At 49.4% G+C, this 27,886-nt stretch overlaps 2 protein-coding genes across 4 annotated transcripts in view; one reads left to right on the plus strand and one right to left on the minus strand.

Moving 5' to 3' along the window:
• The window catches only part of SLC26A11 (solute carrier family 26 member 11), a 37,985-nt gene extending 19,525 nt beyond the window's left edge, over positions 1 to 18,460 (minus strand). The window contains exons 1-12 of one of the 2 annotated variants that reach the window (XM_030208601.1): positions 17,904 to 18,460; positions 17,605 to 17,797; positions 12,850 to 12,935; positions 10,939 to 11,018; positions 10,251 to 10,393; positions 9,692 to 9,867; positions 9,540 to 9,612; positions 8,780 to 8,830; positions 8,286 to 8,346; positions 5,279 to 5,334; positions 2,445 to 2,585; positions 1,555 to 1,682 (exon numbers count right to left, since the gene is read on the minus strand). In XM_030208601.1, coding sequence (XP_030064461.1) covers positions 1,555 to 1,682; positions 2,445 to 2,585; positions 5,279 to 5,334; positions 8,286 to 8,346; positions 8,780 to 8,830; positions 9,540 to 9,612; positions 9,692 to 9,867; positions 10,251 to 10,393; positions 10,939 to 11,018; positions 12,850 to 12,935; positions 17,605 to 17,797; positions 17,904 to 18,113 — 1,398 coding nt within the window. In that variant the 5' untranslated portion in view covers positions 18,114 to 18,460. The remainder of the gene's footprint in view (positions 1 to 1,554; positions 1,683 to 2,444; positions 2,586 to 5,278; positions 5,335 to 8,285; positions 8,347 to 8,779; positions 8,831 to 9,539; positions 9,613 to 9,691; positions 9,868 to 10,250; positions 10,394 to 10,938; positions 11,019 to 12,849; positions 12,936 to 17,604; positions 17,798 to 17,903) is intronic. The other variant, XM_030208602.1, reaches the window with a different exon arrangement.
• Positions 18,461 to 18,680: 220 nt separating this feature from the next.
• Positions 18,681 to 27,373, plus strand: SGSH (N-sulfoglucosamine sulfohydrolase). 2 transcript variants are annotated; one of them, XM_030208603.1, is made up of 8 exons: positions 18,681 to 18,839; positions 20,063 to 20,223; positions 20,833 to 20,938; positions 21,091 to 21,241; positions 22,550 to 22,706; positions 22,854 to 22,935; positions 23,424 to 23,627; positions 26,647 to 27,373. In XM_030208603.1, the coding sequence occupies exons 1-8, from the start codon at positions 18,743 to 18,745 to the stop codon at positions 27,204 to 27,206; spliced, it is 1,518 nt and encodes a 505-aa protein (XP_030064463.1). In that variant the 5' UTR covers positions 18,681 to 18,742; the 3' UTR covers positions 27,207 to 27,373. The 2 variants fall into 2 exon arrangements, with proteins under 2 accessions (XP_030064463.1, XP_030064464.1); XM_030208604.1 differs by lacking the exon at positions 18,681 to 18,839 and adding an exon at positions 19,396 to 19,478.
• The last annotated feature ends 513 nt before the right edge of the window (positions 27,374 to 27,886 follow it).

Raw genomic sequence — 27,886 nt, forward strand, 5'->3', positions numbered from 1 at the left:
ATTCCTAAGCATTTATGAGCAAGTTTTTAATCGGGCCTGGGGGAATATTCGTACTGTTAGGTGACCCGTGCCACGTTGCATGGTGAGTGATGGGAAGTGATTCCTTTTCATCTTAAAAAGATTCAAACAGTTCAAAATACAGCGGCCCGCTTAATATTCTCAGCTCGCAAATATGATTGGCTTCCACTGGAGGGCCAGATCCATTTTAAGATCTGTGTTATAGTATTTAAAGATTCTTTACAGACCAGCACCTTCATATATGTGGTTTCTGATGCAACTATAACCTACGGGACACCTTACAGTTGCACTTTCCTAATCCTAAAGGTTTAAAAAACAAAGTAAGTTTTACTTCTTGTTTAAGTTTAAGAATGGATCCTAAGAAGCTTAGCCGAGATTGGGTGGCAGAGCCAGCCGGTGGTGGGAGGCGAGGATAGTGCTGGGCAGACTTATACGGTCTGTGCCAGAGCCAGTGGTGGGAGGCGGGGCTGGTGGTTGGGAGGCGGGGATAGTGCTGGGCAGACTTATATGGTCTGTGCCCTGAAGAGGACAGGTACAAATCAAAGTAGGGTATACACAAAAAGTAGCACATATGAGTTTGTCTTGTTGGGCAGACTGGATGGACCATGCAGGTCTTTTTCTGCCGTCATTTACTATATTACTATGTTACTATGTAAGTTATTAAACTCCGTCAATTTGGAATGATGTCCCTTTGGAAATTAGACCAATCCAAAGCTTTACATGTTATAAAGGACTCTGAAACCTACCATTGAAGAAGTTTCTATGTTTTAATTGATTAATTATGATTTCTGTCAATAGTCTGAGGGGTGGACCCTTGGACTGCCTCCGGATTCCCAACCCACAGGTCAGGAGGCCCAGACAGACAGCAGACGAGTCACACAAGGAGGCAGGGTTACCAGTAGGAACATCGAGCCGAGCAGGGGAGTGGAGCAGGGAGGCTGGAACTGGAAACGCAGTGGAAAGGCTTAATCTAGAGATACCGTGGCAGGACTGGAGCTGGAGAACAAGGCAGGTTAGGAGCACGAAATGAGGCTAAGCTGGAACAGTAATCTGTTTGTTGCGAAGGAACTGAGCAGCTGTCTCCTTAAGAAGAACTGGGAGTCTGATGTCACCATTAGACGAGGGTCCGGAGCACATGCCTGCCTAGGAACACGCTGTAGGGTGCTCCGAAGGCCGTGATGCCGATGCCCCGCCTTGTCAGATTGCTGCCACATCTCCTGCCAGACCTGACCCACTACCGGTAAGCCGGGAGGGCACAAAGCACGGCCAAGGGCTGTGACAATTTCTTTAAGCAGGAATATATTATATTTGAGTATTGTGCTGTTTTGTTTCTTATTGTAATACGAATAAAATCCTTTTGGGTAACTGTAGAACATAAGAATTATGTAAAGTAAATTATGACATCTCCGTCTAAGCCCAGGCCTGTTTTACAAATGATTTCTAGCTTGTGACATTTTTTTCTGTTTTGTTTGGCTCCCATTCCTGGGACTGTCATCTGCCCTCCCCCCTCCCGTCACTGCAGTTACAGGAACGCACCTTGATCTGTGGTCTGGCCACCGGGTACAAGAGGAGAATTCCTGAAACAATCACTCCGGCCAGGATACCGTACTGAACCTCCCAAAAGCAGAGAAGGAATGTGGCAAAGAATGGAACCAGGTCCAACTCTGGAAAAAAAAAACAAAAAAGAATAACTGCACCCACTTCCCCCCCCCCCCCCCAGATACCCTGGTTACCCCTTATACAACCTGCCTCCCTCTCAGACACCCCACTTCCATCCAGACTCCCTGCTTCCCCCTCAGACAGCCCATATCCTCCCCAGATGCCCCACTTCCCTCTCAGATACCCCCACTCCCCCCAGACAGGCTGCTCTAACAGCCAAGCAGTGCCAGGGACAGGGGATCTGGTACCTCTGGTAGAACAGCCTCAGCACCATCAGTCACTGTGGTCCCAAATCCTCTTATCCTGCCACATGAAACACCGTATAACGTGCAAATAAAGCACTGAGACCAGCCAGCGGTGTCAACAGAGGGAAAATTTCCTTCAGTGCCCCGTCTCCAGCCCCGGGACAGGATTCATTCAGGTATTGACTGTGTTCTGTTCTAGGAATTTGTTTCTGACTGGGTAGCGGAGGCTAAGCTTGGAAATGCTATGGATGTTTTGTAAGTCTTCAGGTCTCTGCTTGGACTGAAGAGTCTCTGCCCCAGACCTGTGTCAGTAAAGAGTGTACAAAGAGCCTTTTCCCACTGGCTGCAGTGCTGCCCCTCAGGCTCTGTCCTCATACCCAGCCCTGCCCAAGCCCCAGCTCCCAGACACCGGTTTCTAACTACTGTAACGTCTCTGTAAAGTCACCGCAGTCACGTTACGCCTGTCTCCCACCTCCGCAGCGCACGCAGAGAGGAGAAGGGGATTCTCTGTTACGTCCTTACTTTTCACTTTCCAGAGAGTTCTGAAGACCTTCGTATCAAACATGGGAGCCACAGCACAGATGATGACAGCGGCGAGAGCAGCTTTTGGGATGTAGAAGAAAAGAGGGGTGAGGTAGGCCAGTGAGAGCAGGACAAGAGCACCTGGGGAAGATAGAAAAGACATGACTGACACGGAGCTGGGGACACACGCACACAACTGATTTCACAAACCTCTCAGTGGTAATCCTGTCACCAGTCAGGGCTTCAGGATGTCCACAATGAATATGCATGAGATACATTTGCATACAGATCTTGCTCATGCATATTCATTGTCAAGGAAAAAAACCTGAACATTTGTCCCCAGGGCTGGCGTTAGACTTCAGGGACCCAGGGCTGAAACTGGGGAGAGGGAGCCCCAAAACTACCCTATTAGCCACCCCCGTAACGCTGGCCATGTCTAAACCCACTCCCTTCATGTGCCTCTGCCTCATGATTGCCCTTATCCAAGGCAGCACCTCACGTCTTCCTTCTCTTCCAAGTTCCAGGTCCTGCTGTGTGCGACACGACAGAACCAACAGCAGCAGCACGACTCCCTCTCTGGAGTCTGAACCATCTTGGGCTCATGGTCTCCACTGCAGTCCTGTGTCTTTCAGTACGAGAAGCAGCGGGACTGCCGTCAGGGGGTCCTGCTGCTGCACTCGGTGCCGTATAAGCCTAGCAGGACCCAGGGCTGCTCCTTGCATTGGAAGAGGGAGGAGGAGCCTAACGGTTAAAGCAGCTGCTTATGAACCAGGGGAGCAAGGGTTTGATTCTCACCTCTGCTCCTTCTGATCCTGGGCAACTCATTTAACCCTCTATCTCCCCAGGTCCAAACTTAGGGGTCCTGCTATGCGGCATTTAGCGTGTGTTAATTGTAAAAGGACTCCTTAAATTACCTTCTGCACCTGAAAGTAACTCACCTTGATCTATAACTGGGTGCCTGCATTATACGCCACTCAGGCCCGTAAATATGCAGAGCCCAATAGTCAGAAAAGGCTCAGCTCCTACATTTTGTGCCCTATTTTCAGCTAAACTTAAGAGCATATGATTCAGCTGAAAAGTCATCTTAATTTTGCAGCTTAAAGTTTCTTTATTTATTTACAACATTTATAGCCCACAATATTCCCGCCCATGGGCAGGCTCAATGTGGCGTACAATAGTTATTAAACAAACCATAACACAATAGCACAAAGTACAGTGGACAGGATCACAGGAGGGGGAGAGAGAAATCTGATGAGGGAATGGAAGAGAGGGTGGGTGATTGGGTATCACGGGGTCGTGAGCTGTGGGCTAAAAGGCTGCAGCTCCTGCAGGACTCGTGGTAAACGCTCTGCCAAAAAGGAAGGTCTTGAGACCTTTCTTAAAGGTCGGGTGATCTGAAGTGATTTTGATCTCCGAGGCAGCACGTTCCACAGTCGAGTGCTGAGATAAGGAAAAGAGGAGCCATAGATGGCCTTATATTTGAGGCCACGGGAAGCAGGGTAATGGAGAGTGAGGTACGAGCGGGCCGATCTTCGGGAGTTCCTGGGCGGTAGGTTAACAAGAGAGACCATATAGGAAGGGGCATCTCCATAGATAATTTTGTGCACCAACCAGGGGCGTAGCCAGCCTTCCGTGGGAGAGGGGTCCAGAGCCCGGGGGGAGGGGGCACATTTTAGCCCTCCCCCCGGCGCCGCCCCCCCACCGCCGACATTGCCGCCCCCCCTCCCGCCGCGAACCCGCCGCCGCTGCAGCCTACCTTTACTTTTGCTGGCGGGGGATCCCACTCCCCGCCAGCCGACGTCTTCTTCTTAGTCGCTTCCCGCTCTTCAATTTGTTTGCTGACGTCCTGCACGTTGTACGTGCAGGACGTTGGACTCAGAGAACAGAACTGTTCTTTGAGTCTGATGTCCTGCACGTACAATTACGTGCAGGACGTCAGCAAACAAATTGAAGAGCAGGAAGGACTGAGAAGACGTCGGCTGGCGGGGAGTGGGATCCCCCGCCAGCAAAAGTAAAGGTAGGCAGCGGCGGGGGCGGGTTCGCCGGGAGGGGGGTCCTGGGGTGAATCTGCGGGGGCCCCGGCCCCCTCAGGCCCCACGTAGCTACGCCACTGGCACCAACACTCTCAAATTTAAACCTACCATTTGTTTGCCTAGATCTATGCGTCTAATTTATGAGTCTAGTTCTGAAAATCACTGCTAAGCTCTCAACCTCTTTTCCCTGCCCTAAATCCGCCCCCGTTACTGCTCAAGTTTCACGCCCCTAAATTTCACAGTTTAGTGCAATTTTGAGTAAACTTTATGCACTTCAGCCCTAGTAAGTTTTTCTAAGAGGCCAATTTATGGGCATAACTCAAAGCTAGGAGCAGAAATGCTTTGAATATTGGGTAAGTGTCCGTTTCTGCAGGGTGGGTGTAAAAATCAAGGGGGGGGGCAGTTACTCACACTACTTACAAAATCCTGTGAGCACAGCCTCACCACATCTGGACAACCGCAATTATGTCAGGTCTATGGCTGGCGTGACTGGAGGCGTCTACTCTTTCTGCACCCTAAAACTGGATTACACTCGTATTTTATGACGGAATTGAGGCACCCAGATGCCATTACAGAATTCACTCTCACTGCAAGAAATTACTCACGGAGGGAGAAGGGGGAAAAGAGAAATGGCAGCAGCACTGGAGAACAGTTGGGGGGAGGGGGAAACCTTTGGTGCAGTCCCTGATGCCCTAAGCAGTCAGCTATGTAGTCTAATAGCTGATAATCAGGACCAGACAACCCTACACCACACTTCCCCAACCTCACCCCATCTTTCCACTTAATAGAGGCAGCTCTTACCTGTAATTAACCCTCCAGCAGGGGTGCAAACCCCGGTCTCTGCGTTCACCGCAGTCCTAAAACATTAAACAGAAGAAATGAGAGCAGGCTGCACCCAGCACCAGGAACACAGCCTGAGGTTCTGTGGGTGACGAGGGCTGGGGGGGGGGGGGGCACTGCAGGTACCGCTCTGTAACCATTACCCCTCCATCATCACTGCAGAGAGGGGAGAAGAGCCTCTGCAGCTGGATATTTTGGACCCAAACTCTGGAATGACTTAGGAAACACCCTCACTCCCAGCAGCCTTTAAACAAGCTTTGAAGACTCATCACTTCTCTACCTGTTTCTCCACTGTTTCATTTTTCTCGGAACTGCTCACGTACCCTATCTTCCCTGTGTTTCTTCATGTTGTTTATGTGCTCTAGCGTACCAAGGGTGGGCGGTGGGGGCGGTCCACCCCGGGTGCAGGCAAGCAAGGGGGGTGCACGGAGCAGTTCCCTGCCCTCTCTGACGTTACCTCCTCTTCTGGGGCAGGGGACTGGCGAAGCCGACGGCTGTGCAACTATTCCATGCAGCTCCAGGTGGTGAGGCTGATGCATTTCGGAGGAGGGGGAGGTGGGGGATGTGCTTCAGGGGGAGGAGGGTGATATGTCGAGGGGGTGGGGTGCAGCGGTGACTCGACCTGGGTGGCAGCCAACCTAGGCATGAAACTGCTTGGCGGTATATCACGTGTACAAAATAAAAAAATAATATACATGTCATTCCTCAGGGGTGAGGAGGAAGGGCGAATAAGAGCTCGACAGATCTCACTGACACATTGTAACATAGTAGATGACGGCAGAAAAAGACCTGCACGGTCCATCCAGTCTGCCCAACAAGATAACTCATATTTGCTACTTTTTGTGTATACCCTACTTTGATTTGTACCTTTGCTCTTCAGGGCACAGACCGTATAAGTCTGCTCAGCACTATCCCCGCCTCCCAACCACCAGCCCCGCCTCCCAACCACCGGCTCTGGCACAGACCGTATAAGTCTGCCCAGCACTATTCCCGCCTCCCACAACCGGCTCTGGCACAGACCGTATAAGTCTGCCCAGCACTATCCCCGCCTCCCAACCACCAGCCCCGCCTCCCACCACCGGCTCTGGCACAGACCGTATAAGTCTGCTCAGCACTATCCCCGCCTCCCAACCACCAGCCCCGCCTCCCACCACCGGCTCTGGCACAGACCATATAAGTCTGCCCAGCACTCTCCCCGCCTCCCAACCACCAGCACCGCCTCCCACCACTGGCTCTGGCACAGACCATATAAGTCTGCCCAGCACTCTCCCCGCCTCCCAACCACCAGCCCCGCCTCCCACCACTGGCTCTGGCACAGACCATATAAGTCTGCCCAGCACTCTCCCCGCCTCCCAACCACCAGCCCCGCCTCCCAACCACCGGCTCTGGCACAGACCGTATAAGTCTGCCCAGCACTATTCCCGCCTCCCACAACCGGCTCTGGCACAGACCGTATAAGTCTGCCCAGCACTATCCCCGCCTCCCAACCACCAGCCCCGCCTCCCACCACCGGCTCTGGCACAGACCGTATAAGTCTGCTCAGCACTATCCCCGCCTCCCAACCACCAGCCCCGCCTCCCACCACCGGCTCTGGCACAGACCATATAAGTCTGCCCAGCACTCTCCCCGCCTCCCAACCACCAGCACCGCCTCCCACCACTGGCTCTGGCACAGACCATATAAGTCTGCCCAGCACTCTCCCCGCCTCCCAACCACCAGCCCCGCCTCCCACCACTGGCTCTGGCACAGACCATATAAGTCTGCCCAGCACTATCCTTGCCTCCCAACCACCAGCCCTGCCTCCCAACCACCGGCTCTGGCACAGATCGTATAAGTCTGCCCAGCACTATCCCCGCCTCCCAACCACCAGCCCCACCTCCCACCACCGGCTCTGGCACAGACCGTATAAGTCTGCCCAGCACTATCCCCGCCTCCCAACCACCAGCCCCGCCTCCCACCACTGGCTCTGGCACAGACCGTATAAGTCTGCCCAGCACTCTCCCCGCCTCCCAACCACCAGCCCCGCCTCCCACCACTGGCTCTGGCACAGACCGTATAAGTCTGCCCAGCACTCTCCCCACCTCCCAACCACCAGCCCCGGCACAGACCGTATAAGTCTGCCCAGCACTATCCCCGCCTCCCAACCACCAGCCCCGCCTCCCACCACTGGCTCTGGCACAGACCGTATAAGTCTGCCCAGCACTATCCCCGCCTCCCAACCACCAGCCCCGCCTCCCACCACTGGCTCTGGCACAGACCGTATAAGTCTGCCCAGCACTATCCCCGCCTCCCAACCACCAGCCCCGCCTCCCACCACAGGCTCTGGCACAGACCGTATAAGTCTGCCCAGCACTATCCCTGCCTCCCACCACCGGCTCTGGCACAGACCGTATAAGTCTGCCCAGCACTATCCCTGCCTCCCACCACCAGCTCTGGCACAGACCGTATAAGTCTGCCCAGCACTAGCCCCGCCTCCCAACCACCGGCTCTGGCACAGACCGTATAAGTCTGCCCAGCACTATCCCTGCCTCCCACCACCAGCTCTGGCACAGACCGTATAAGTCTGCCCAGCACTATCCCTGCCTCCCACCACCGGCTCTGGCACAGACCGTATAAGTCTGCCCAGCACTATCCCTGCCTCCCACCACCAGCTCTGGCACAGACCGTATAAGTCTGCCCAGCACTAGCCCCGCCTCCCAACCACCAGCTCTGCCACCCATTCTAGGCTAAGCTCCTGAGGATCCCTTCCTTCTGAACAGGATTCCTTTATGTTTATCCCACGCATGTTTGAATTCCGTTACCGTTTTCATCTCCACCACCTCCCGCGGGAGGGCATTGTCAAACAACAGAATCAATATATTTTAGTTGAACTTTCTCTTTTCAAAAAAACCTACAAATACTCGTACACATTGCATATGGAGTCAGCGAGCACCCCCAGCTGCCTGTGAGGGACAGACAAGTCACCTACCGCCCAAAGCTGCCTGTGACAGGATAGGATGACACAAAGGATCCAAGGATGTTGGTAATTCCTGTGGAAAATACAATGACACAGTCAGAGGATCCAAGTTCATCCACTGAGCAGAACAATTTCAGGAGGCTCCGACATCCCACAACAGCCAGCCAAAACGTTTCAAAGTTTAAAACGCAGAGGATTGTACATGGATCTCTGTATCTGGTGCAGTAGCATCCTCTCCCTCATTCAGCTGAGCTGGGGTATAGGGTGACTGCTTAAGCTGGAGGTGCACCAGAAAGTTTAGAAAGAGAACACCAATTAGAGAATTATTCAGGAAGAAACAGAAAGCTATGCCCTGTTCTCCATGCCAACCTCTCCTCCCCTCCCCCAGCTGTTCCCTAGGGAGAGGAGGGGGTCTGTCTTTGCTCTGCTCTATGCACTGTGGCCTCACCCCTTCCCCTATCTCACAACACCCCAATTACGATACATGATCCCCACACAGAACTCACCAATTGCTAACAACTCCTGATTGGGGTCAATTCTGTAACTATTCCGAGAGGCTGAAAAACAGAGAGGGAGGTAGAATATGGACATTTCATTCCCATCCAACAGTTCCCTGCATCTCCTGTGCTTCCTAAGTTAATATCAGCTAAGTTAATAAATCCCAATCAATGAATTTATGAGACTACACAGCAATGTCATGCAGACACATCCTATATCATCTATACTGAGTATATACAAACCAAGAACAGAGCTTATATTAAATGTCTGCTTCACAAAGATTTCTCATCGCTGTGACTCTTAATTAATATGCTTAGTCAGAAGCTGGCGCAATGAAATTCCAGACACAACACCATCATTAGAAATGTCATAAAAACAGGTCATTTTTGAACTATTGTTAGATAATAAGTCTGTATTTCAGGTCATCCTACTGCTCTTGCACCTAACACCTCTGTTTCTGAGACTGGTCTCCTTACAGGGTGCCATTTCTGCTGATCTAAGGGAGCCTGAACGCAGACCTTGGAAGCTGAGAAAGATCAGGCCCAGCTGGATGAGAAGGCAATCAGTCTGCAGCATCTGTCCCCTCACTGATCAGCAGTGATCAGGCCTGGCTAGTACCTGTCCAAATGAGGGAGCCACCAGGGAAGACCAGAAGACAATGGTAATCCTCTGCAGTATTCCGCCAAGAAATGATCCCCCCAACCCCGGACATCAAGGAATAAAAGAGGCATAAAATCATCTCCCATAAGGAAGTGGCAGGGACTTTACCAAAGGCCTTGGCGATGGCGATGCTTTCCAGGAGTCCCATAAAGGGAATGATGCCAACTCCAGCTCCCATATCCTACAGGAGAAAAAAAGCACTGAATCAGACAGAAGAACCCCTCCCCACTCAGCCCAACTCACTCCTCGCCATTACCCACCTGCACCATCCTTACAAAAGGCACAGTACCATTCACGGAGGCCTTGGAAAACGGGGGCGGCCGAAAGGGGGGAAGACCTTCTGTTGTCTTCCCTGTTAATATGAACGGCTGGGACCCCATCACTTGGAAGGAATATGCAATGAGGCCAGCAGCGATCACCAGCAGCGCATTACGGGCTGAGAGGAGAGGAGAAAAACAAAATTAAAGCACTGTCTGTTATCGTACTATAGCCCATGCCGTTATTGGTAGCTCGAGGCAAGTTACAGTTTTGTATTTCCCCACCCTAGAAGACTACGTTAGAAGTTTATATCTAAAGCAAAGGAGGGTGAAACAACTTGCACAAGATTGCAAGGGGGTCTCAGCTGGGTTTAATAAACACTGAACATTATTTCTATACTGGCTTTGCAAGATTCTAATTTTAATAGAAATTCACTTTCCACGTGTGTTTGTTGGCCATACTGAGATGCTTCTCATGCCTTATCCAAGAAAGGAAGTGATGTCATACTGTCTCGTGCAGATGTGGGTGGCGCTGAACAAGGCTCCTCCCCTTCCCCCGTACCTGTTGCTGTGACCCAGACGATCAAAGAACAGAGCCTAAGCCACAGAGGCATCCCTCGGTGCACCCTTGGAATATGACTTTTCATCCTCTTCAGCACCAAGAGGGCCGCAATGCTTAGAACCCCAAGGGTGGCATCCCCGGCTCTACAGGAAGAGAAATAAGAGCAGGTCACGGCAGAAGGCCGTCTCCAGAAAGTTATTAACAGCAGGGCTCAGGAGATAGAAGTACCCGAGTCTCACGTCTACTCACCATCCAGGTGTGACTTTTGTCCACCTAAAACCGGTCAGGTAGCAGGATAGATGGTAACAAGAGAGGTAGCAAGGGTGGGGGGTGGGGGCAGAACGCATCAAAGGGAAGGAGCATGAGTGCAGGCTACTTCCAGCTTGTTTTTAGTTCTTTCCAGCATGAATCACATGTACAACATCCCTTCAGAGCCTTCCTCTGATTGGACCCATCAGAATTCCATCTGGGTGAACATCAACCATGGCTCTGAAAGGTTCTGCACAAAAAAAGTGACCTGAACCTGCTGATTTGCAACAGATCATGATGAAAAGAGCAGGAAAATCTCCTGACATGAGATAGAACGATAATCATTTCCTTCCTCCTTAAATCAAATTCATATCACGTTATACAAGGACCCAGTAAAAGAAATCCAAGAAGGGCCAGAGGAGCTGGGGGAAGGTCTCACCTGGTCTCACCGATTCTTCGGAAGGTCTGGTACACCTGCAGGAAGAACTGCTGAGGGATATTGTGCAAACCCAGAAGGTTCTGTTTAAACCAAACAGAGAGAACATTGTAACCTGGTCTGCACCTGAAGCCCCACTCACTACCCCTCCCTCAAAGAGTCAAATCAAGTATAGAATGAAACGAGAAATCCTGCAAATGAGGTGGAAAATGAAACACTACTACTTAACATTTCTAAAGCGCTACTAGGGTTACGCAGCGCTGTACAATTTAACATGGAAGGACAGTCCCTGGCTCAAGGAGCTTACAATCTAAAGACAAGTGTAGAGTCAATCTGATAGGGCATACTATATTTCTCGAAAGGTTAGGTGCCGAAAGCAGCGTTGAAGAGGTGAGTTTTAAGCAGAGATTTGAAGATGGGTAGGGAGGGGGCTTGGCGTAGGGGTTGAAACAAAACTACATTGTGCAGCTCTGGTTCTGGTGCTGTTCTGATCCACTCCCTGCTCTTCAGAGCCGTTACTTTTTCTGCATCTCAGCGGAAGCCGTGGGATCCCAAGTGTCTGCTGAACAGGGTGGGGGTAAGTGTGATAAACAGTCAAGAGCAGGCACAGAGGACGCTGCCATGATTAGAGTGAGAGACCTCGATCTTATCACATGAAGTTTCTCAGTGACCACAGAGAGACAGTTCCGCTGGCCAACCACAAATGTAAAAGGAAGGAGGAAGGAGATCAGGGGCCGAGTCAGGTGCCTCTAACAGCTGCCCCACATCAGACAGCATCTCAGAGTTGCACAATGACAGTGTGTGAGCACGTGGAAATGAAAGACTTCCTCAAACGGTTACAAAATCAGAGAAAATGGTGAAAATCACAGAAGACATTATAAAGCTGCGGAGAGTGATTTCGGAGAGATAGCCGTGCGAGATGGGGCATTTTCACAGCTCTCCCTGAGGTCTCACATCCCTTGGGTGAATCTCCCAGGATCCCCCCCCCCCTCCCTGCTCTTATAATCCAGCTGAAGGAACTATCTGCTCTCAATTTCTATGGCCTGACACCCCCAGGTGTGCACTGTCGCACACTGAAGTGTGCACACACGGCACAGGACTGTGCATTTGTCCGTGTCACTTCTTTTGTGGTCTGGTACTAGAGAAATATCCAGTCAGACACCTGGAGCCAGCTGGAAACCCCCACTCCATAGAAAAGGAGAATATTTGCAGCCTCCCATGCCCCCTCCCCCAAAGAGATGTGATGTATCCCCATATCATAGGCATCAAATAAATGGCAATGTTCCTGCTCAGGTTTGGGGGGGGGAGTGAAAGCCTCCCCAAATCCCAGGGGACAGTCAGCTTTACACTCTTGTCCCGGTCTCCCTGACATTCATTTTACACACAGCATAAACACAGTGATGCCAGAAACAGGCCACTGGCCACTCAGCTTCTGACAGATTGAAACCTGAAGCAGCAGCTGGAGGGGGCACAAACGCAATTCACAGCTGCACATAAGTACATAAGTAATGCCACACTGGAAAAAGACCAAGGGTCCATCGAGCCCAGCATCCTGTCCACGACAGCGGCTAATCCAGGCCAAGGGCACCTGGTGAGCTTCCCAAACGTACAAACATTCTATACATGTTATTCCTGGAATTGTGGATATTTCCCAAGTCCATTTAGTAGCGGTTTATGGACTTGTCCTTTAGGAAACCGTCCAACCCCTTTTTAAACTCTGCTAAGCTAACCGCCTTCACCACGTTCTCCGGCAACGAATTCCAGAGTTTAATTATGGTACTTTAAGCTTGGAACAGCAACTTAGGGGGAACAACAAACTTTCTACCAGCCTCCCATCCAGTGCTGTATCCTGTCCCCCCCCCCCCCCCCCCCACCACCCTGGAACTGTCACCCACTTCCCCCACCCAGATGTACCTTGATCTGACTGAATCCAATGGTGACTGAAGCAGCCAAGGTGAATCCTTTGATCACAGGGTAGGAAATAAAGTCCAGCAGGAAACCTGCAGAGGGAAAGATCTGGTTAAGGTACCATCTTAGAACAGTGCCAGAGAGCAGGAAATGCCCCAGTGCTCAAACCAGTAGTACAGAGGAAGGACGAGAGTTCAGATTCCACCACTTTTCTATCAAAAGCTATGGAAACTCCACAAATACAGGAAACCACCTGGAAACAATGTCCCAAGAGAGACCTGATGTAGTAAAGATCCCATTAGGTCAGGAGAAAAATAGCACCACTGTGCCACAACCCAGAAGGTCTGGCTGCCTCTCTCAGACTCAGAAAGAGTTCTCCTAAATAATCAAACCTGTGAGTCTGTCAAACAGCATCAGAGAAATTCCATATTAATTTATTAACACAATTAGTAGTGGAGGAGTGGCCTAGTGGTTAGGGTGGTGGACTTTGGTCCTGGGGAACTGAGTTGATTCCCACTTCAGGCACAGGCAGCTCCTTGTAACTCTGGGCAAGTCACTTAACCCTCCATTGCCCCATGTAAGCCGCATTGAGCCTGCCATGAGTGGGAAAGCGCAGGGTACAAATGTAACAAAAATAAAATAGATACTATTGGAGATTCTACATGGAATGTTGCTATTCCACTAGCAACATTCCATGTAGAAGCCTGCGCGGCCACATTGGTGATCTGCAAGGGCCGACTTCTAGTGGAATAGCAACATTCCATGTAGAATCTCAAATAGTAGCAACAGTGGAGGAGTGGCCTAGTGGTTAGGGTGGTGGACTTTGGTCCTGGGGAACTGAGTTGATTCCCACTTCAGGCACAGGCAGCTCCTTGTGACTCTGGGCAAGTCACTTAACCCTCCATTGCCCCATGTAAGCCGCATTGAGCCTGCCATGAGTGGGAAAGCGCAGGGTACAAATGTAACAAAAATAAAATAGATACTATTGGAGATTCTACATGGAATGTTGCTACTATTGGAGATTCTACATGGAATGTTGCTATTCCACTAGCAACATTTCATGTAGAAGGCTGTGCAGGCTTCTGTTTCTGTGAGTCTGACGTCCTGCCATGAGTGGGAAAGCGCAGGGTACAAATGTAACAAAATAAAAATAAATAAATAATTGATAAACTAATACATGTGAGCCCTCAGTTAAATTGTGATATTCAATCTGTGATAAATAAAGCCAGTTTAATAGGTTATAGTCAGAAATGAGGAAGTCTTAATCACCATAACATCAGCGGGCTCTACATATGTGAATCGCAGTGTACTGTTTAGGGTTTATTTTTTATAAAATCTCTCAGACCCAGAGCAGATTCTAAGGGATTGTCCAGGTGGAAGAGTGCATACTTCAAGAACAGTTTTCACATGGCTGGGGGGACTTTTGACTTGTGGATATATATATGAGTGTATGACAAACCCTGCGGGTACATCTTCCAACCTTATTCCATGCTCCTGCCCCGGGGTCTCCTCTGCTACCACGGAAGTGGGCTGCAGAAGGAGACAATTTACAGCTTCTTTTGTTTTGTCTCGTTTCTGCCATTCCTTGTTGTTTTGTTAATAGCAGGGCTGGTGGTTGGGAGGCGGGGATAGTGCTGGGCAGACTTATAGGGTCTGTGCCAGAACCGGTGGTGGGAGGTGGGGCTGGTGGTTGGGAGGCGGGGATAGTGCTGGGCAGACTTATACGGTCTGTGCCAGAGCCGGTGGTGGGAGGCGGGGATAGTGCTGGGCAGACTTATAGGGTCTGTGCCAGAGCCGTTGGTGGGAGGTGGGGCTGGTGGTTGGGAGGCGGGGATAGTGCTGGGCAGACTTATAGGGTCTGTGCCAGAACCGGTGGTGGGAGGTGGGGCTGGTGGTTGGGAGGCGGGGATAGTGCTGGGCAGACTTGTACGGTCTGTGCCCTGAAAAAGACAGGTACAAATCAAGGTAAGGTATACACAAAAAATGGCACATGTGAGTTTATCTTGTTGGGCAGACTGGGTGGACCGTGCAGGTCTTTTTCTGCCATCATCTACTATGTTACTTTTTGCAGACTGAAATTGCACAAAAAATGTGTTCAGACAGCCAATTTCAGCAGTTAAAATACTTTTTCACTCTTGAAGATTGCTTTGGAATAGTTTAATCATAATACCTTAGAGGACAGATACCACCCAATTCTCACCCACAGCTAATCAAGCTTCCAGTACGGAGCACCCTAGTCTGAACTGCAGCCACCCTCAAATGGGGAGCCAGGGCAGCTCACCCTATACCTTCCCTTCACCCCACACCAGCAACCACCTGAGACACTGCAAAGGCCACAAGAGTTTAATTGTAAGCCCTACGGGGCATGCAGGACAGTACTCAACACAGACCCAGTTTCAAAAGGATGTAACTGCCTGACCATCTGCAGCTTAAGATCAGATCTGAAATTGATGGGAGACGCTGGTATCTACTGCCCCCCCCCCCCCCACATCCCTGACAAAATCCTTCAGAGGGGCTATTGTGTCATCAGCTGAGACTATTCCAACCCGCCAAACATTAGCACCTCTGAATTCTTAAACCAGGACAAAGTCATAAGCCAAACATTGGTTACAATGAGGGGAGGAAACAGATGGGACAAGAATTTGAACGTCATCCACACACAGGCAAATAATATAAAACCAAAGGCCCCTGATCGACAAGTGGAGAAAATGCAGAGCCTTGTGAAAGCCGCAAAGCAACTGTTTTTACTGTTAGATTTCACTTTAAAGAAAGCTTCTTCTGGTAAGGAAAGAAACCGGTCAGCCCAAAGCCAAGTGCCCCTCCCTATGTACACAGACACCTGTCCGAGTATCCTGAACACATCCAATGAGGAAACCAGAATTGCATCAGAGCAGATAATCGGATCATGTGAATTTTTTCTTTCTTTCTTTCTTGGGATTTATTAACCGCCTTTATGAACAGATTCACCAAGGCGGTGTACAGCAGGTCCTGTTTAACATAAAACTTACAATTTTGTTAACAGCATAACAATAATATAAAATAACCAAGAATAAACATAAATACAATAACTGAGACAAACTTGAAAACAGTACATTGAAAACTAATACTTAAGTAAAGAGGTGTGGTAGCCGTGTTAGTCCACTCTTAAAGGTTATCAATAGAAATCAAGCAAAATAAAACATGGAAAAGAAAATAAGATGATACCTTTTTTATTGGACATAACTTAATACATTTCTTGATTAGCTTTCGAAGGTTGCCCTTCTTCCTCAGATCGGAAATAAGAAAATGGGGTAGTTGATAGTATATATAAGTGAAGCTTCAAAGCATTTCAATGACAGTCTAGCAAGGCGGGGGTGGGTGGGAGGTATGCATGGGTACATCAAAGCATTTCATTTCATTGATAGTCTAACAGGATGGGTGTGGGTAGTTGAGAGGAGAGTGATAAACAGAGAAATACAACTATCCACACCCATCCTGTTAGACTATCAATGAAATGAAATACTTCCATGTACCCAACCCCCACCTTGCTAGACTGTCATTGAAATGCTTTGAAGCTTCACTTATATATACTATCAACTACCCCATTTTCTTATTTCCGATCTGAGGAAGAAGGGCAACCTTCGAAAGCTAATCAAGAAATGTATTAAGTTATGTCCAATAAAAAAGGTATCATCTTATTTTCTTTTCCATGTTTTATTTTGTTTGATTTCTATAGATTCTACATGGAATGTTGCTATTCCACTAGCAACATTCCATGTAGAAGTCGGCCCTTGTAGATCACCAATGTGGCCGCGCAGGCTTCTACATGGAATGTTGCTAGTGGAATAGCAACATTCCATGTAGAATCTCCAATAGTAGCAACATTCCATGTAGAATCTCCAATGGTATCTATTTTACTGTCATAGTAATGCTTGAATGTTTTCACTTATATACACTGTCAGCTAGCACATTTGCTTATTTCCGATCTGAGGAAGAAGGGCGACCTTCGAAAGCTAATCAAGAAATGTATTAAGTTATGTCCAATAAAAAAGGTATCATCTTATTTTCTTTTCCATGTTTTATTTTGTTTGATTTCTATAGATTCTACATGGAATGTTGCTATTCCACTAGCAACATTCCATGTAGAAGTCGGCCCTTGTAGATCACCAACGTGGCCGCGCAGGCTTCTGCTTCTGTGAGTCTGACGTCAGACTCACAGAAACAGAAGCCTGCGCAGCCTTCTACATGGAATGTTGCTAGTGGAATAGCAACATTCCATGTAGAATCTCCAATAGTAGCAACATTCCATGTAGAATCTCCAGTAGTAGCAACATTCCATGTAGAATCTCCAATGGTATCTATTTTACTGTCATAGTAATGCTTGAATGTTTTCACTTATATACACTGTCAGCTAGCACATTTGCTTATTTCCGATCTGAGGAAGAAGGGCGACCTTCGAAAGCTAATCAAGAAATGTATTAAGTTATGTCCAATAAAAAAGGTATCATCTTATTTTCTTTTCCATGTTTTATTTTGTTTGATTTCTAATGAAAAACTATTACTAAAACTACCGTGAAACAGTATCAAAAATATGTCTTGTCTTTTGTCATGGGTACAGCATAGAAGGGTGGGGGAGCAGATTAAGATCCCGGGGAGGGGAGCGGGGGAGAGACTGTAACTTACTGGAGCAGCGAGTGGTACATGTAAGGAGTGGCAGGAAAGTGTCCGGCTACAAGTAACCCGCCAAGACCTTCAGCCGCTTGGTTTGCATCCAGGACTTACCGAGGCACAGAAGACCCATGGCCAGTTGGATACAGCCAGACAGAAAGGTCATCAGGACAGCAAAGGCAGGGTCCCCAAATGTGTAGAAAGAGACCAAGAGGGACATAATGGCTGTGGGCCCAAGCGTCACATCTTTGGACGTCCCCATCAGGCAGTAGACGAAGCAGCCCATAAAGGAGGAATAGAGCCCATACTGTACAGAAAGAGAAAGAACTCGTTAACGAAGCATCCTGAGAGTCCAACACCAGGCGAGCTGTAATATTAACAGCCTCCGGCATGCCAGGTTCAATGTGGCTCACCTGGTCAGGTAGCCCAGCCACGTCAGCATAGGCCAGTCCTTGTGGTACCACAGTCAGCCCAATGGTGAACCCAGCGATGACATCAAGCTTCAGGCAGTGCAGGGAGTAGCGGGGAAGCCACTGCAGGACTGGCAACCTTTTCTGCAGGGTCTGGTAAGAACAGCAGTGCCACAAGCGCAATGGTCGCCATCCGGTGGTCCCGTCACTCATCTTGCACAACACCACTTTTACTGATATGTAGGAGTTACTTTGGGGGGGGGGCAGGGGGGGTTACTTACAAGTGATCTTTATTATTGGTTATTTATAATTATTATTTATTACTTATGGTATCCATTTTTATAATGTAATAATTACATTGATTTATGGATTTCATCTTTTGTCCCAGCACCTCAAGGAAGGAGGGTGAAACTTGGCCAAGTGGGACACTGTGAAATGGTGAGTTGGCTAATTTTGGACTACTTTGCTCACCTTTCTTCTGAACTGGATTTCACAGACTGACTGCCTACTTGCTTTTTTTCACAGTGTACTGGGAGAGCACTGGTTATACTGGGAGACCGTTTGTTCCCTGGATATCGGGATGATGGGGGGGGGGGGGGGGGAGGGCTCTGGATCCCCGGGGACGGCAGAGTGTAGTAACTTACTGGAGCAGCCAGCGGTACCGATAGGAGCAGAAATTCTTCCACAGCCGGAGCCCCGGACCCGATCGCACCGGCCGCTGCTGCTCTTCCGCTCTCTCCCTCCTCCCAGTCCGGTCTCATGTGATCGGCGGCGGGAGGAGCCAGTCCAGGCGGGGGAGGGGGGACTCCCCCAAAGGCGGAAAAGGGAGCGGGCTGTGCAGCATGGGAGCCGGGGGCAGAGGCTGGGATTGGGGCTCGCTGCTGCTGCTTCTCCTTCTCGCCGCCTCCTGCACCGGCAGGAACGTGCTGCTGCTGATCGGTGAGACTCGGGGGGGTCCCGATCCCGAAACATTGGTGGTGCACGGAAAGGATCCGGATCTCAAGTCTCCCTGGTCCAAGTTGCATCCCCAGGTCTCCGGTTGGTGCTGCCACTGAGAGGCTTTAGTGGCCGGTCCTGGGGTCTTGGCTTTGGTGGCCCAGAAGAATCCAGGTCGCAGGGATCATGGAGGGTCCCCGAGTTTGGGCACAGACTCATGGATGCAGGAGGCGGTTCTGGGGAGCTGGGCTCAGGCTTCAATAATGTTGGAAGTTCCTAGGGTTTGGGGGCTTATTGATGTGGGGGTGGGGGTTGGGCTCAGGCTCATAGATGCGGGTGTTCAGTCCTTGCAGAAATATCACTGTGAAGACTCAGAACTCTGGAATCAAAACTTCTTTAATGCAAGTCAAAGAAAATATGACCTACAGTTTGTAGTGATGCACAAGAGTCTCTGCCTAAGGGAGTCTGTGCTCCACCAGCTCACCCTGCAACCAGAGAAGTTGATGAGTAATGCTGGCAGAACATTTGAGGATGTTGCAAGGCTTTTGAAAGGCTTAAAGCAGCAAGCATAGTGTTAGATTCAGTCCATAACAAGCCTGCTGCAGACGGATTCCTATTACTCAATGGAGAGAGAATGTGCAGGTAGCCATAGCCAATAGGGAACTGGGACATGTGCTCAGGAAAAGCCTATTACAGAGCACTGCAGGAAGCCATATTTGTAGTCCAAAGGCACTTCCTGCTTTTCTTAAAGACACAGGCAATGCAACCCGATATTAACAACGTCCAACATAGACATATCAACAAATAAACAACCTGCCTCCATGAATATGGGAGCAGAACAACGGAAGGTTCTGGGGGTTTGGCTTAGTGATTTGGGAGGTTCTTGGTGCTCAGGCTCTGTCATCCTGGAGCTCCTGCCTGCTTGGGCTCAACAGTACAGGAGGTTCTGGTTGCTGGAACTCTGTGGCCCGAAGCTTATTGGTGCTGTGCAGAGCTATAATCTGAAACCAACAGTGGCACAGGTTATAGGCAAAGGAGGGGGGGGGGGGGGGTACCAAGAAAAACCATGCATTGTGCGATAGTGTGAAGTTGTCAGTTTAATTTTCCAACTCCCTCCCGAGTGGAGCAGAAAGGTAAATACTAGCCACATGGCTGAGGAGGACAAGGTGAGACCGTCCTTGGACAGGGTATAACTGTTACCATGTGTGTGATCCCTCTTTTGACAGCTGACGATGCTGGCTTTGAGAGTCAGGTCTACAACAACACTGCCATCAAGACCCCCAACCTGGACGCCCTGGCCCAGCGCAGCCTGCTCTTCCAGAACGCGTTCACATCTGTCAGCAGTTGCTCCCCCAGTAGGGCTGCCATCCTCAGTGGCCTGCCACAGGTAAGGAGTGAACCCGGGCTCAGAGCACCAGTGTGGTCTGCTGGGAGATAGGCAGGGGTGTAGCCAGACAACAAATTATGGGTGGTCCTAGGCAAGAGGTGGGTGGGCACCAAGTGTTCTCCCCCCTCCCAACCACCACCCAAAAAAAAATATTTCAGCTGGCGGGAAAATGCTTCTTTCCACCTTGGCAGTATGCAGCAGGCATGCGCTGAAAACTGAGCGTGTGTAAGTGCCAGTATCGTGGAGAGTAGCATTTTTGTTACCATCAGGGGGAACTCTTCAGCTGGTCGAGCTTGGGATCTCCACCAGCTACCGCTAAACGTGTGCTACTGTTGGGTGGGCCTGAGCACTATATGGGTGGGCCCCGGCCCACCCAGGCCCACCTGTGGCTACGCCACTGGTTTCTAGTAGTGAATAAACTACATTGAAAGGAAATGGAATAATTTCTGACAACTTAAATACTATTAAATCCAGCAAACCTTATACTACAAGCTATTCAATATGAGCAGCGTCCTTCCAGGAACAATATGAAAAGGGCAAATCTGATCGGTTGAGGGCCAGTTCTGAGGGTACATTGGTGCCAGGAGGCTGATCTTTCTGTCTCCTCAGCACCAGAATGGGATGTACGGCCTGCATCAGGATGTGCATCACTTTGACTCCTTCGACCAGGTGTGGAGTTTGCCCCATCTGCTGAGCCAGAGCGGGATCTACACAGGTATGGACTTTGGTGCCACCTCCTGTTCCTGTGTTATGTGGTGTCAAAGGGGTCCCAGACCCAGAGCTCTGCGATATCGTAAAATAATTTCATGACTGTTGGACAACCTCCTGTATCACAACTGCTCTTGAGTCACTGTCCCCTCCTTGCAGGTATCATTGGAAAGAAGCATGTGGGGCCTGAGGCGGTGTATCCCTTTGACTTTGCATATACAGAAGAGAATAGTTCCGTCCTGCAGGTGGGACGCAATATTACCCGCATCAAGCTTCTGGTGCGCAAGTTCCTGCAGAGTCGGCAAGACAGGTGAGGCATGGGGGGAAGGGAGGGAGGGGAGAAGGGGAAGAGAGAGGGATAAGTGGAGGAGAGAAGGGGGAGAGTGGAGAAAATGACAAAGGGAGAACTGGAGGAGTCAGAAGAAGAGAGAGAGGAAGATATGAAGAAGACAACAGGAGACGTGAAAGAGAAAAGGAGAAGTGGAGAAGGGAGAAGAGAGGGAGAAGACAAGGGGAGAAGTGGAGGAGAGATGGGGAAGAGTGGAGAGAATGACAAAAGGAGAAGAGAGAGGGAGATATGGAGAAGACAACAGGAGACGTGGAAGAGAGAAGGAGAAGTGGAGAAGGGGGGAGAGAGGGAGAAGACAAGGGGAGAAGGGGGATAAGTGGAGGAGAGATGGGGAAGAGTGGAGAGAATGACAAAAGGAGAAGAGAGAGGGAGATATGGAGAAGACAACAGGAGACGTGGAAGAGAGAAGAAGTGGAGAAGGGGGAAGAGAGGGAGAAGACAAGGGGAGAAGGGGGATAAGTGGAGGAGAGATGGGGAAGAGTGGAGAGATTGACAAAAGGAGAAGAGAGAGAGGGAGATATGAAGACGAGGAGAAGTGGAAGGAAAAGGGGGAAGAGAGGGAGAAGACAAGGGAGAAGGGGGATAAGTGGAGGAGAGATGGGGAAGAGTGGAGAGAATGACAAAGGCGAAGAGAGAGGGAGATATGGAGAAGACAAGAGCAGAATTGGAAGAGAGAAGAGAGAGGGTTGAAGCAGGGGCATAGCCAGACACCCAGATTTGGGTGGGCAGAAGAATTCCGCCTTGTCCCACAAGTGATTTCATCTCTCCCTCTCTTGCCTGCATCCATATGGTCTCTCAAACATCCGCCCTTCCCTGAATACCTTTTAAATAGCAGATTTTCACTGGCAGCGAGCTGCAACTAATACACACTGCTCATGTTGGCCCCACAGCCTTTCCTCTGATGTAACTTCCTGTTTCCACAAAGGCGAGAATACATCAGAGGGAAGGCTGCAGGGCCGGTGCGAACAGTATGTATCAGTCGCTGCAGGCAAAGATCTGCTATTTAAAAGGTATGCAGGAGGAACGGTTTGGGTTTTCGGCTGGTGGGGCTTGGGAATCCCTGCCAGCCACATTATAGATGTGCTGCTACTGGGTGGGCCTGAACCCAAAGTGGATGGGCCTGGGCCCACCCGAGCCCACCCTTGGCTACGCCGCTGGGTGGAAGAGAGAGGAGAGGGTGAGAAGTGGAGAAGACAAGAGGAGAAGGCATGAGAGAAGTCCAGGAGGACTCAAGTTACTCAGGGAAGGCTCTGTTTTTGCCTTTTCCAGGCCATTCTTCCTTTATGTTGCCTTCCATGACCCCCATCGATGTGGCCATTCTCAGCCTCAGTATGGAGTATTCTGTGAGAAGTTTGGGAATGGGGAGAGTGGGATGGGCTACATTTCAGACTGGAAGCCCCTGTACTACTCATCAGAGCAGGTCAAGGTAGGATACAGGGGTTTTTGCAACTGGATGACTCTTGTTTATCTGCAGTGATGATGTGGGGAAACACTAGGCCGTCATCTGCTCCGGTGGGGGATGGGGAGGCTTGAGCTCCCACTCATCCTCTTTTTCTCCTCTTGGATTTTGCAGGTCCCAGATTTCATTCCAGACACCCCAGCAGCCCGGGCTGACATTGCTGCCCAGTATACCACTATTAGCCGACTTGATCAAGGTAACGCCTCCTTATCTTCACCGAAACAGGGCTCTATCGGGTCTGTTCAGTTCTTGTTTTGAACTGTGAGACTTCCTTTTGGTTCCATTGGCCTACCCTACTTCTTTTAAGATGAAGGTGACCAGTTAGGGGAGAAAGAAGGGTGGGGCTGCCGCTTGGGTACTCTGTGACTCTCCCCATTCCTCCTTCAGCTGCTTTTGCCCCCACCCAGGAATGTGTAAAGAGCTCTGCTGCGGGGCCAGTGTTAGGGGGTGGCAACCTGGACAACTGGCCTAGGCTCCCATGTCACAGGGAGGGCCCCAAGCCTGTCTCAAGCTGAAGGAGGCATAGCCTGGACTCTGAGGCTCTCTTCCCAGTTTCTGCCTTGGGCTCCTGGATATCTAACACCGGAGCAGCTTGAGACCTTGTTTGCTTGTGTAGAAGTCTACCCATCTGCCTAGCCTCTCTCGGGCTATTCGCTGTTTAGCAGCTTCTGTCTTTGCCTGCAGGTATTGGTTTGGTCTTGGAAGAACTGCGAGGTGCTGGGCTTGAGAACGACACCCTGGTGATTTACAGCTCAGACAACGGTATCCCTTTTCCTAATGGTAGGACCAATCTGTACAGGTCTGGCATGGCAGAACCTATGCTGGTATCATCTCCGTGGCACCAGCAACGCTGGGGACAAGTCAGCCAGGCTTTTGCCAGCCTCCTGGGTAAGACTCTTTCTGTGACAAGGTTATATTTATTATTATTTATTGCATTTGTATCCCACATTATCCCACTTCTTTGCAGGCTCAATGTGGCTTACAATACATCATGGATAGTGGAAATGAGAAGAGGTTAAGCATTTGGAGTTACAGCAGGGTTTGTGTTGGATGGTAATGGAAAGCATAAAAGTAAGAGACAGGAGGCCTTGATTTACATTCATGGTATAAGTGTGAGTTTCACATGACTTGGTCTTTGTGATAGGTCTTGTCGAAGAGATGGGTCTTTAGTAGCTTCCGAAAGCTGGTTAGTTCATGGACCGCTTTCAGGTTACGTGGTAATGCGTTCCAGAGCTGTGCGCTCATATAAGAGAAGGTTGATGCGTGCATTAGTTTGTACTTTAGACCTTTGCAGTTGGGGAAATGAAGATTGAGGAATGTGCGAGAAGATTTTTTAGCATTCCTGGATGGTAGGTCTATCAAGTCTGACATGTATGCTGGGGCATCGCCATGGATGATTTTGTGTACTAGGGTGCATACTTTGAACGTGATGCACTCTTTGAGTGCGAGCCAGTGTAACTTCTCTCGTAGGGGTTTAGCACTCTCATATTTTGGTTTGCCGAATATGAGTCTGGCTGCTGTGTTCTGGGCTGTTTGGAGTTTTTTGAGTATTTGCTCCTTGCAGCCAGCGTAGAGCGAGTTGCAGTAGTCTAGATGACTGAGGACTAAAGATTGAACCAGATTACGGAAGACGGTCCTCGGGAAGAATGGTCTTACTCTTTTTAATTTCCACATTGATTAGAACATCTTTTTGGTTGTGTTTTTTGCGTGATTCTCAAGTGTTAGGTGTCGATCAATGGTGACACCAAGGATTTTCAAGGTGTCCGAGATAGGTAGGTTTATCTTTGGTGTGTTAATGGTGGTGAATTTGCTCGTGTTGTATTGAGAGGTAAGTACTAGGCATTGGGTTTTTTCTGCATTGAGTTTTAGCTGAAAGGCATCTGCCCAGGAGTGCATGATTTGCAGGCTTTGGTTGATGTTGTCAGAAATTTCTTTTAGGTCTTGATTGAATGGGATGTAGATCGTTACATCATCGGCGTAAATGTATGGGTTGAGGTTCTGGTTGGATAGTTGTTTGGCCAGAGGTGTCATCACTAGGTTGAATATAGTCGGTGAAAGGGGAGATCCTTGTGGAACTCCACATTCAGGTGTCCATGCGGTTGATGTAGTAGATTTTGATGTGACTTGATATGAGCGTGTGGTTAAGAATCTTTTAAACCAGTTAAGAACATTGCCTCCGATGCCGAAGTATTCCAGGATGTGTAGTAGGATTCCATGGTCAACCATATCGAAGGCGCTGGACATGTCGAATTATGTTCTTGCCGGTTGCGATCGTTTGTTTGAATTTCATCATGAGCGTAACTAATACTGTTTCTGTCCTGTGATTGGAACGAAATCCTGATTGGGAGTCATGCAGTATAGAGAATTTGTTTAGATATTCTGTGAGTTGTTTGGTTACCATTCCTTCTGTTACTTTGGTTATTAAGGGAATGGCTGTGACTGGTCTATAGTTGGTTAGTTCGCTCGCATTTTTCTTTGCGTCTTTGGGTATGGATATTTTTCTTTGCGTCTTTGGGTATGGGGGTTGCCCAGTGTTCACTGCCAAGTGTGAACCACAACATTGCTCAGTGTTCAACTGGTCTGTGACAATTTAAAATAATGTAGTATTTGACAGTGATTTACTGCAGAAGTAAAGTGACTTCTGAAGGACAGGCTGTGTTTCTCTGTATGCACACCATTATGAATCTCCTAACATAACCTGTGTACAGTGCACCTGTTCCCGACATCCCCCATATCCAGTTCCACAATCTGCCACTCCCCCCCCCCCCCCCCATTGTAACGTTGAAGTTATTTATTTATTTGAAATACCTCTCCTCACCAATGGCTTACATTATAAAAATACAGCGATACAGTCTTAAAACAATAAAATTAAAGAACCCATAACAGAATAAGAAAAAAGTCACTAACCATTAAACACTAAAATAGAATAATCACAGTCACCCTCAGAACTCATGGCTGGGTTTCATGTTGCTGCTGTCTCAGTGGTGATTTTCTGCCAGGTCACTGACTTGGCTGCTAGGAAATGCAGGGGCTCCCCCTGCAGATGGGGCAGTAAATACAGTAGCTGGTAGAACTTATACCTCTAGCTGTGGACAGAAAGAGGAACAAGGATGGTAGGAGGGGCAAGCAGACTCCTCCCCCTCCCACATTGCTCTGAACTCTCCTTCCCCACTCTCCTCCCCCTCCCTCCTGCCCCAGTACCTCTGTCCTCCCCCATGCCTGATCCCATGTTCTTGCCAGCCCTCCCCCAATGCTGGTTCCGGGTTCTCTCACTCTCCAGTGCCTGGTTCCATGGCTCTGTCATTCTCCCGTGCCTGGTTCCAGGTTCTCTTACTGTCCCATGCCTGGTTCCATGGTTCTGTCATTCTCCCGTGCCTGGTTCCAGGTTCTCTTACTGTCCCACATGCCTGGTTCCATGGTTCTGTCATTCTCCTGTGCCTGGTTTTAGGTTCTCTCACTCTTCCGTGCCTGGTTCCATGGTTCTCTCACTCTCTGTGCCTGGTTCCATGCTTGCATCATTCTTCCAAGCCTGGTTCCATGCTTCCATCATTCTTCCATGCCTGGTTCCATGGTTCTGTCATTCTTCCGTGCCTGGTTCTATGGTTCTCTCACTCTCTGTGCCTGGTTCCATGCTTCCATCATTCTTCCATGCCTGGTTCCATGGTTCTGTCATTCTTCCGTGCCTGGTTCTATGGTTCTCTCACTCTTCCGTGCCTGGTTCCACGGTTCTCTCACTCTTCTGTGGCTGGTTCCACGGTTCTCTCACTCTCTGTGCCTGGTTCCAGGTTCACTCATTCTTCCATGCCTGGTTTCAGGTTCTGTCATTCTCCCTTGCCTGTTGCTGTTTTTCTGTCCTTGCTTCTTTCTTCAACAAGATTAGCTCATACACCTCTCCCCTTTGTTCCAGATATCACCCCTACCATTTTGGACTGGTTCTCAATCTCATATCCAAACTACAGCATCTTTGGCAACAAAATAGTCAAGCTGACGGGAAAGTCCCTCCTGCCAGTCCTGGTGTCGGAGCAGCCGTGGGCCACCGTGTTCAGCAGCCAAAACCATCACGAGGTCACCATGTACTATCCTATGAGATCCATTCAGCAGCAAGACTTCCACCTGATTCATAACCTCAATTTCAAAATGCCGTTTCCCATCGACCAAGACTTCTACATCTCTCCCACATTCCAGGACCTGCTCAACCGGACCAAGTCAGGGCAGCCCACCCACTGGTTCAAAACCCTTCATCAGTATTACTACAGGGACCGCTGGGAACTATTTGATCAGAGGAAAGATCCGGCTGAGACTCAAAATCTGGTCTCCGACCCCAAGTATAGAGAGATCTTTCAGCAACTGAAGACTCAGCTGTTGGCTTGGCAGTGGGACACCCATGATCCCTGGGTGTGTGCCCCAGACGGTGTTTTGGAAGAGAAGCTGAACCCCCAGTGCTGGCCACTTTACAATGAACTGTAGAAGAGACTGGGAGCCCCCAGCACTCCACAGACTGAACTTCCCTAATAGGCAGGAAGGTGGCTTCTCATATAGCGCAGTCTTCCTGGCTTTTTACTGCCTCCCCCCCAGGAATAGAATGACTTTAAGAACATCACACCCCCTGTTAATAAAATCTACAGTTTGCTTAACACCATGAGTGCACTAGAATTCTTTTGGGTCAAGTGTTTTCTATCCAGGTATCATGTCATGCATGTCCTAGGAACTGTTTTTGGAGAGCCCCCCCCCCCCCCCCCCGGAAGAGGACATCAGTTTATCTAGATTTGTGCTGTGGCTGAGACTATTCCTATAAAAGGGACACCAGTGTACACAAACCCCAGCACTGAAAAAATAGATCGATTTTTAATTTAACAAAACAAAAAGTGCAGAATTTACAATCTTTAAAATACATGCAACCCTTACAGAGCTGAATCTGCCGGGGGGCCCTCAGCACAGTGATAAACTGTCTGGTTTTCCACCCTAGGAACTGGCAATTGCAATCTTGGAAATTATATCTTTAAACCTCTGCATCATGATTTCCAGTTCTGCACAAGAAAGCGTGATGCGATCATTACCAGAGAGCATTTCCAGTGTCAGATCGTTTATGCTAATTACACGCGTGATACATGAGCCAAATGTGCTCAGTGCTGGAAAAGGCAAAGCAT

The sequence above is a fragment of the Microcaecilia unicolor genome, chromosome 6 (assembly GCF_901765095.1).
Source record: "Microcaecilia unicolor chromosome 6, aMicUni1.1, whole genome shotgun sequence".
NCBI classification, from domain to species: Eukaryota; Metazoa; Chordata; class Amphibia; order Gymnophiona; family Siphonopidae; genus Microcaecilia; species Microcaecilia unicolor.

What these genes read in the sequence shown, in the direction of transcription:
- SGSH (XM_030208603.1), top strand. Translation starts at nt 18,743, where the DNA reads ATGGGAGCCGGGGGCAGAGGCTGGGATTGGGGCTCGCTGCTGCTGCTT. An exon ending in ACTCATCAGAGCAGGTCAAG is followed by an intron (nt 22,707 to 22,853) that starts GTAGGATACAGG and finishes TGGATTTTGCAG; the next exon opens with GTCCCAGATTTCATTCCAGA. An exon ending in TATTAGCCGACTTGATCAAG is followed by an intron (nt 22,936 to 23,423) that starts GTAACGCCTCCT and finishes CTTTGCCTGCAG; the next exon opens with GTATTGGTTTGGTCTTGGAA.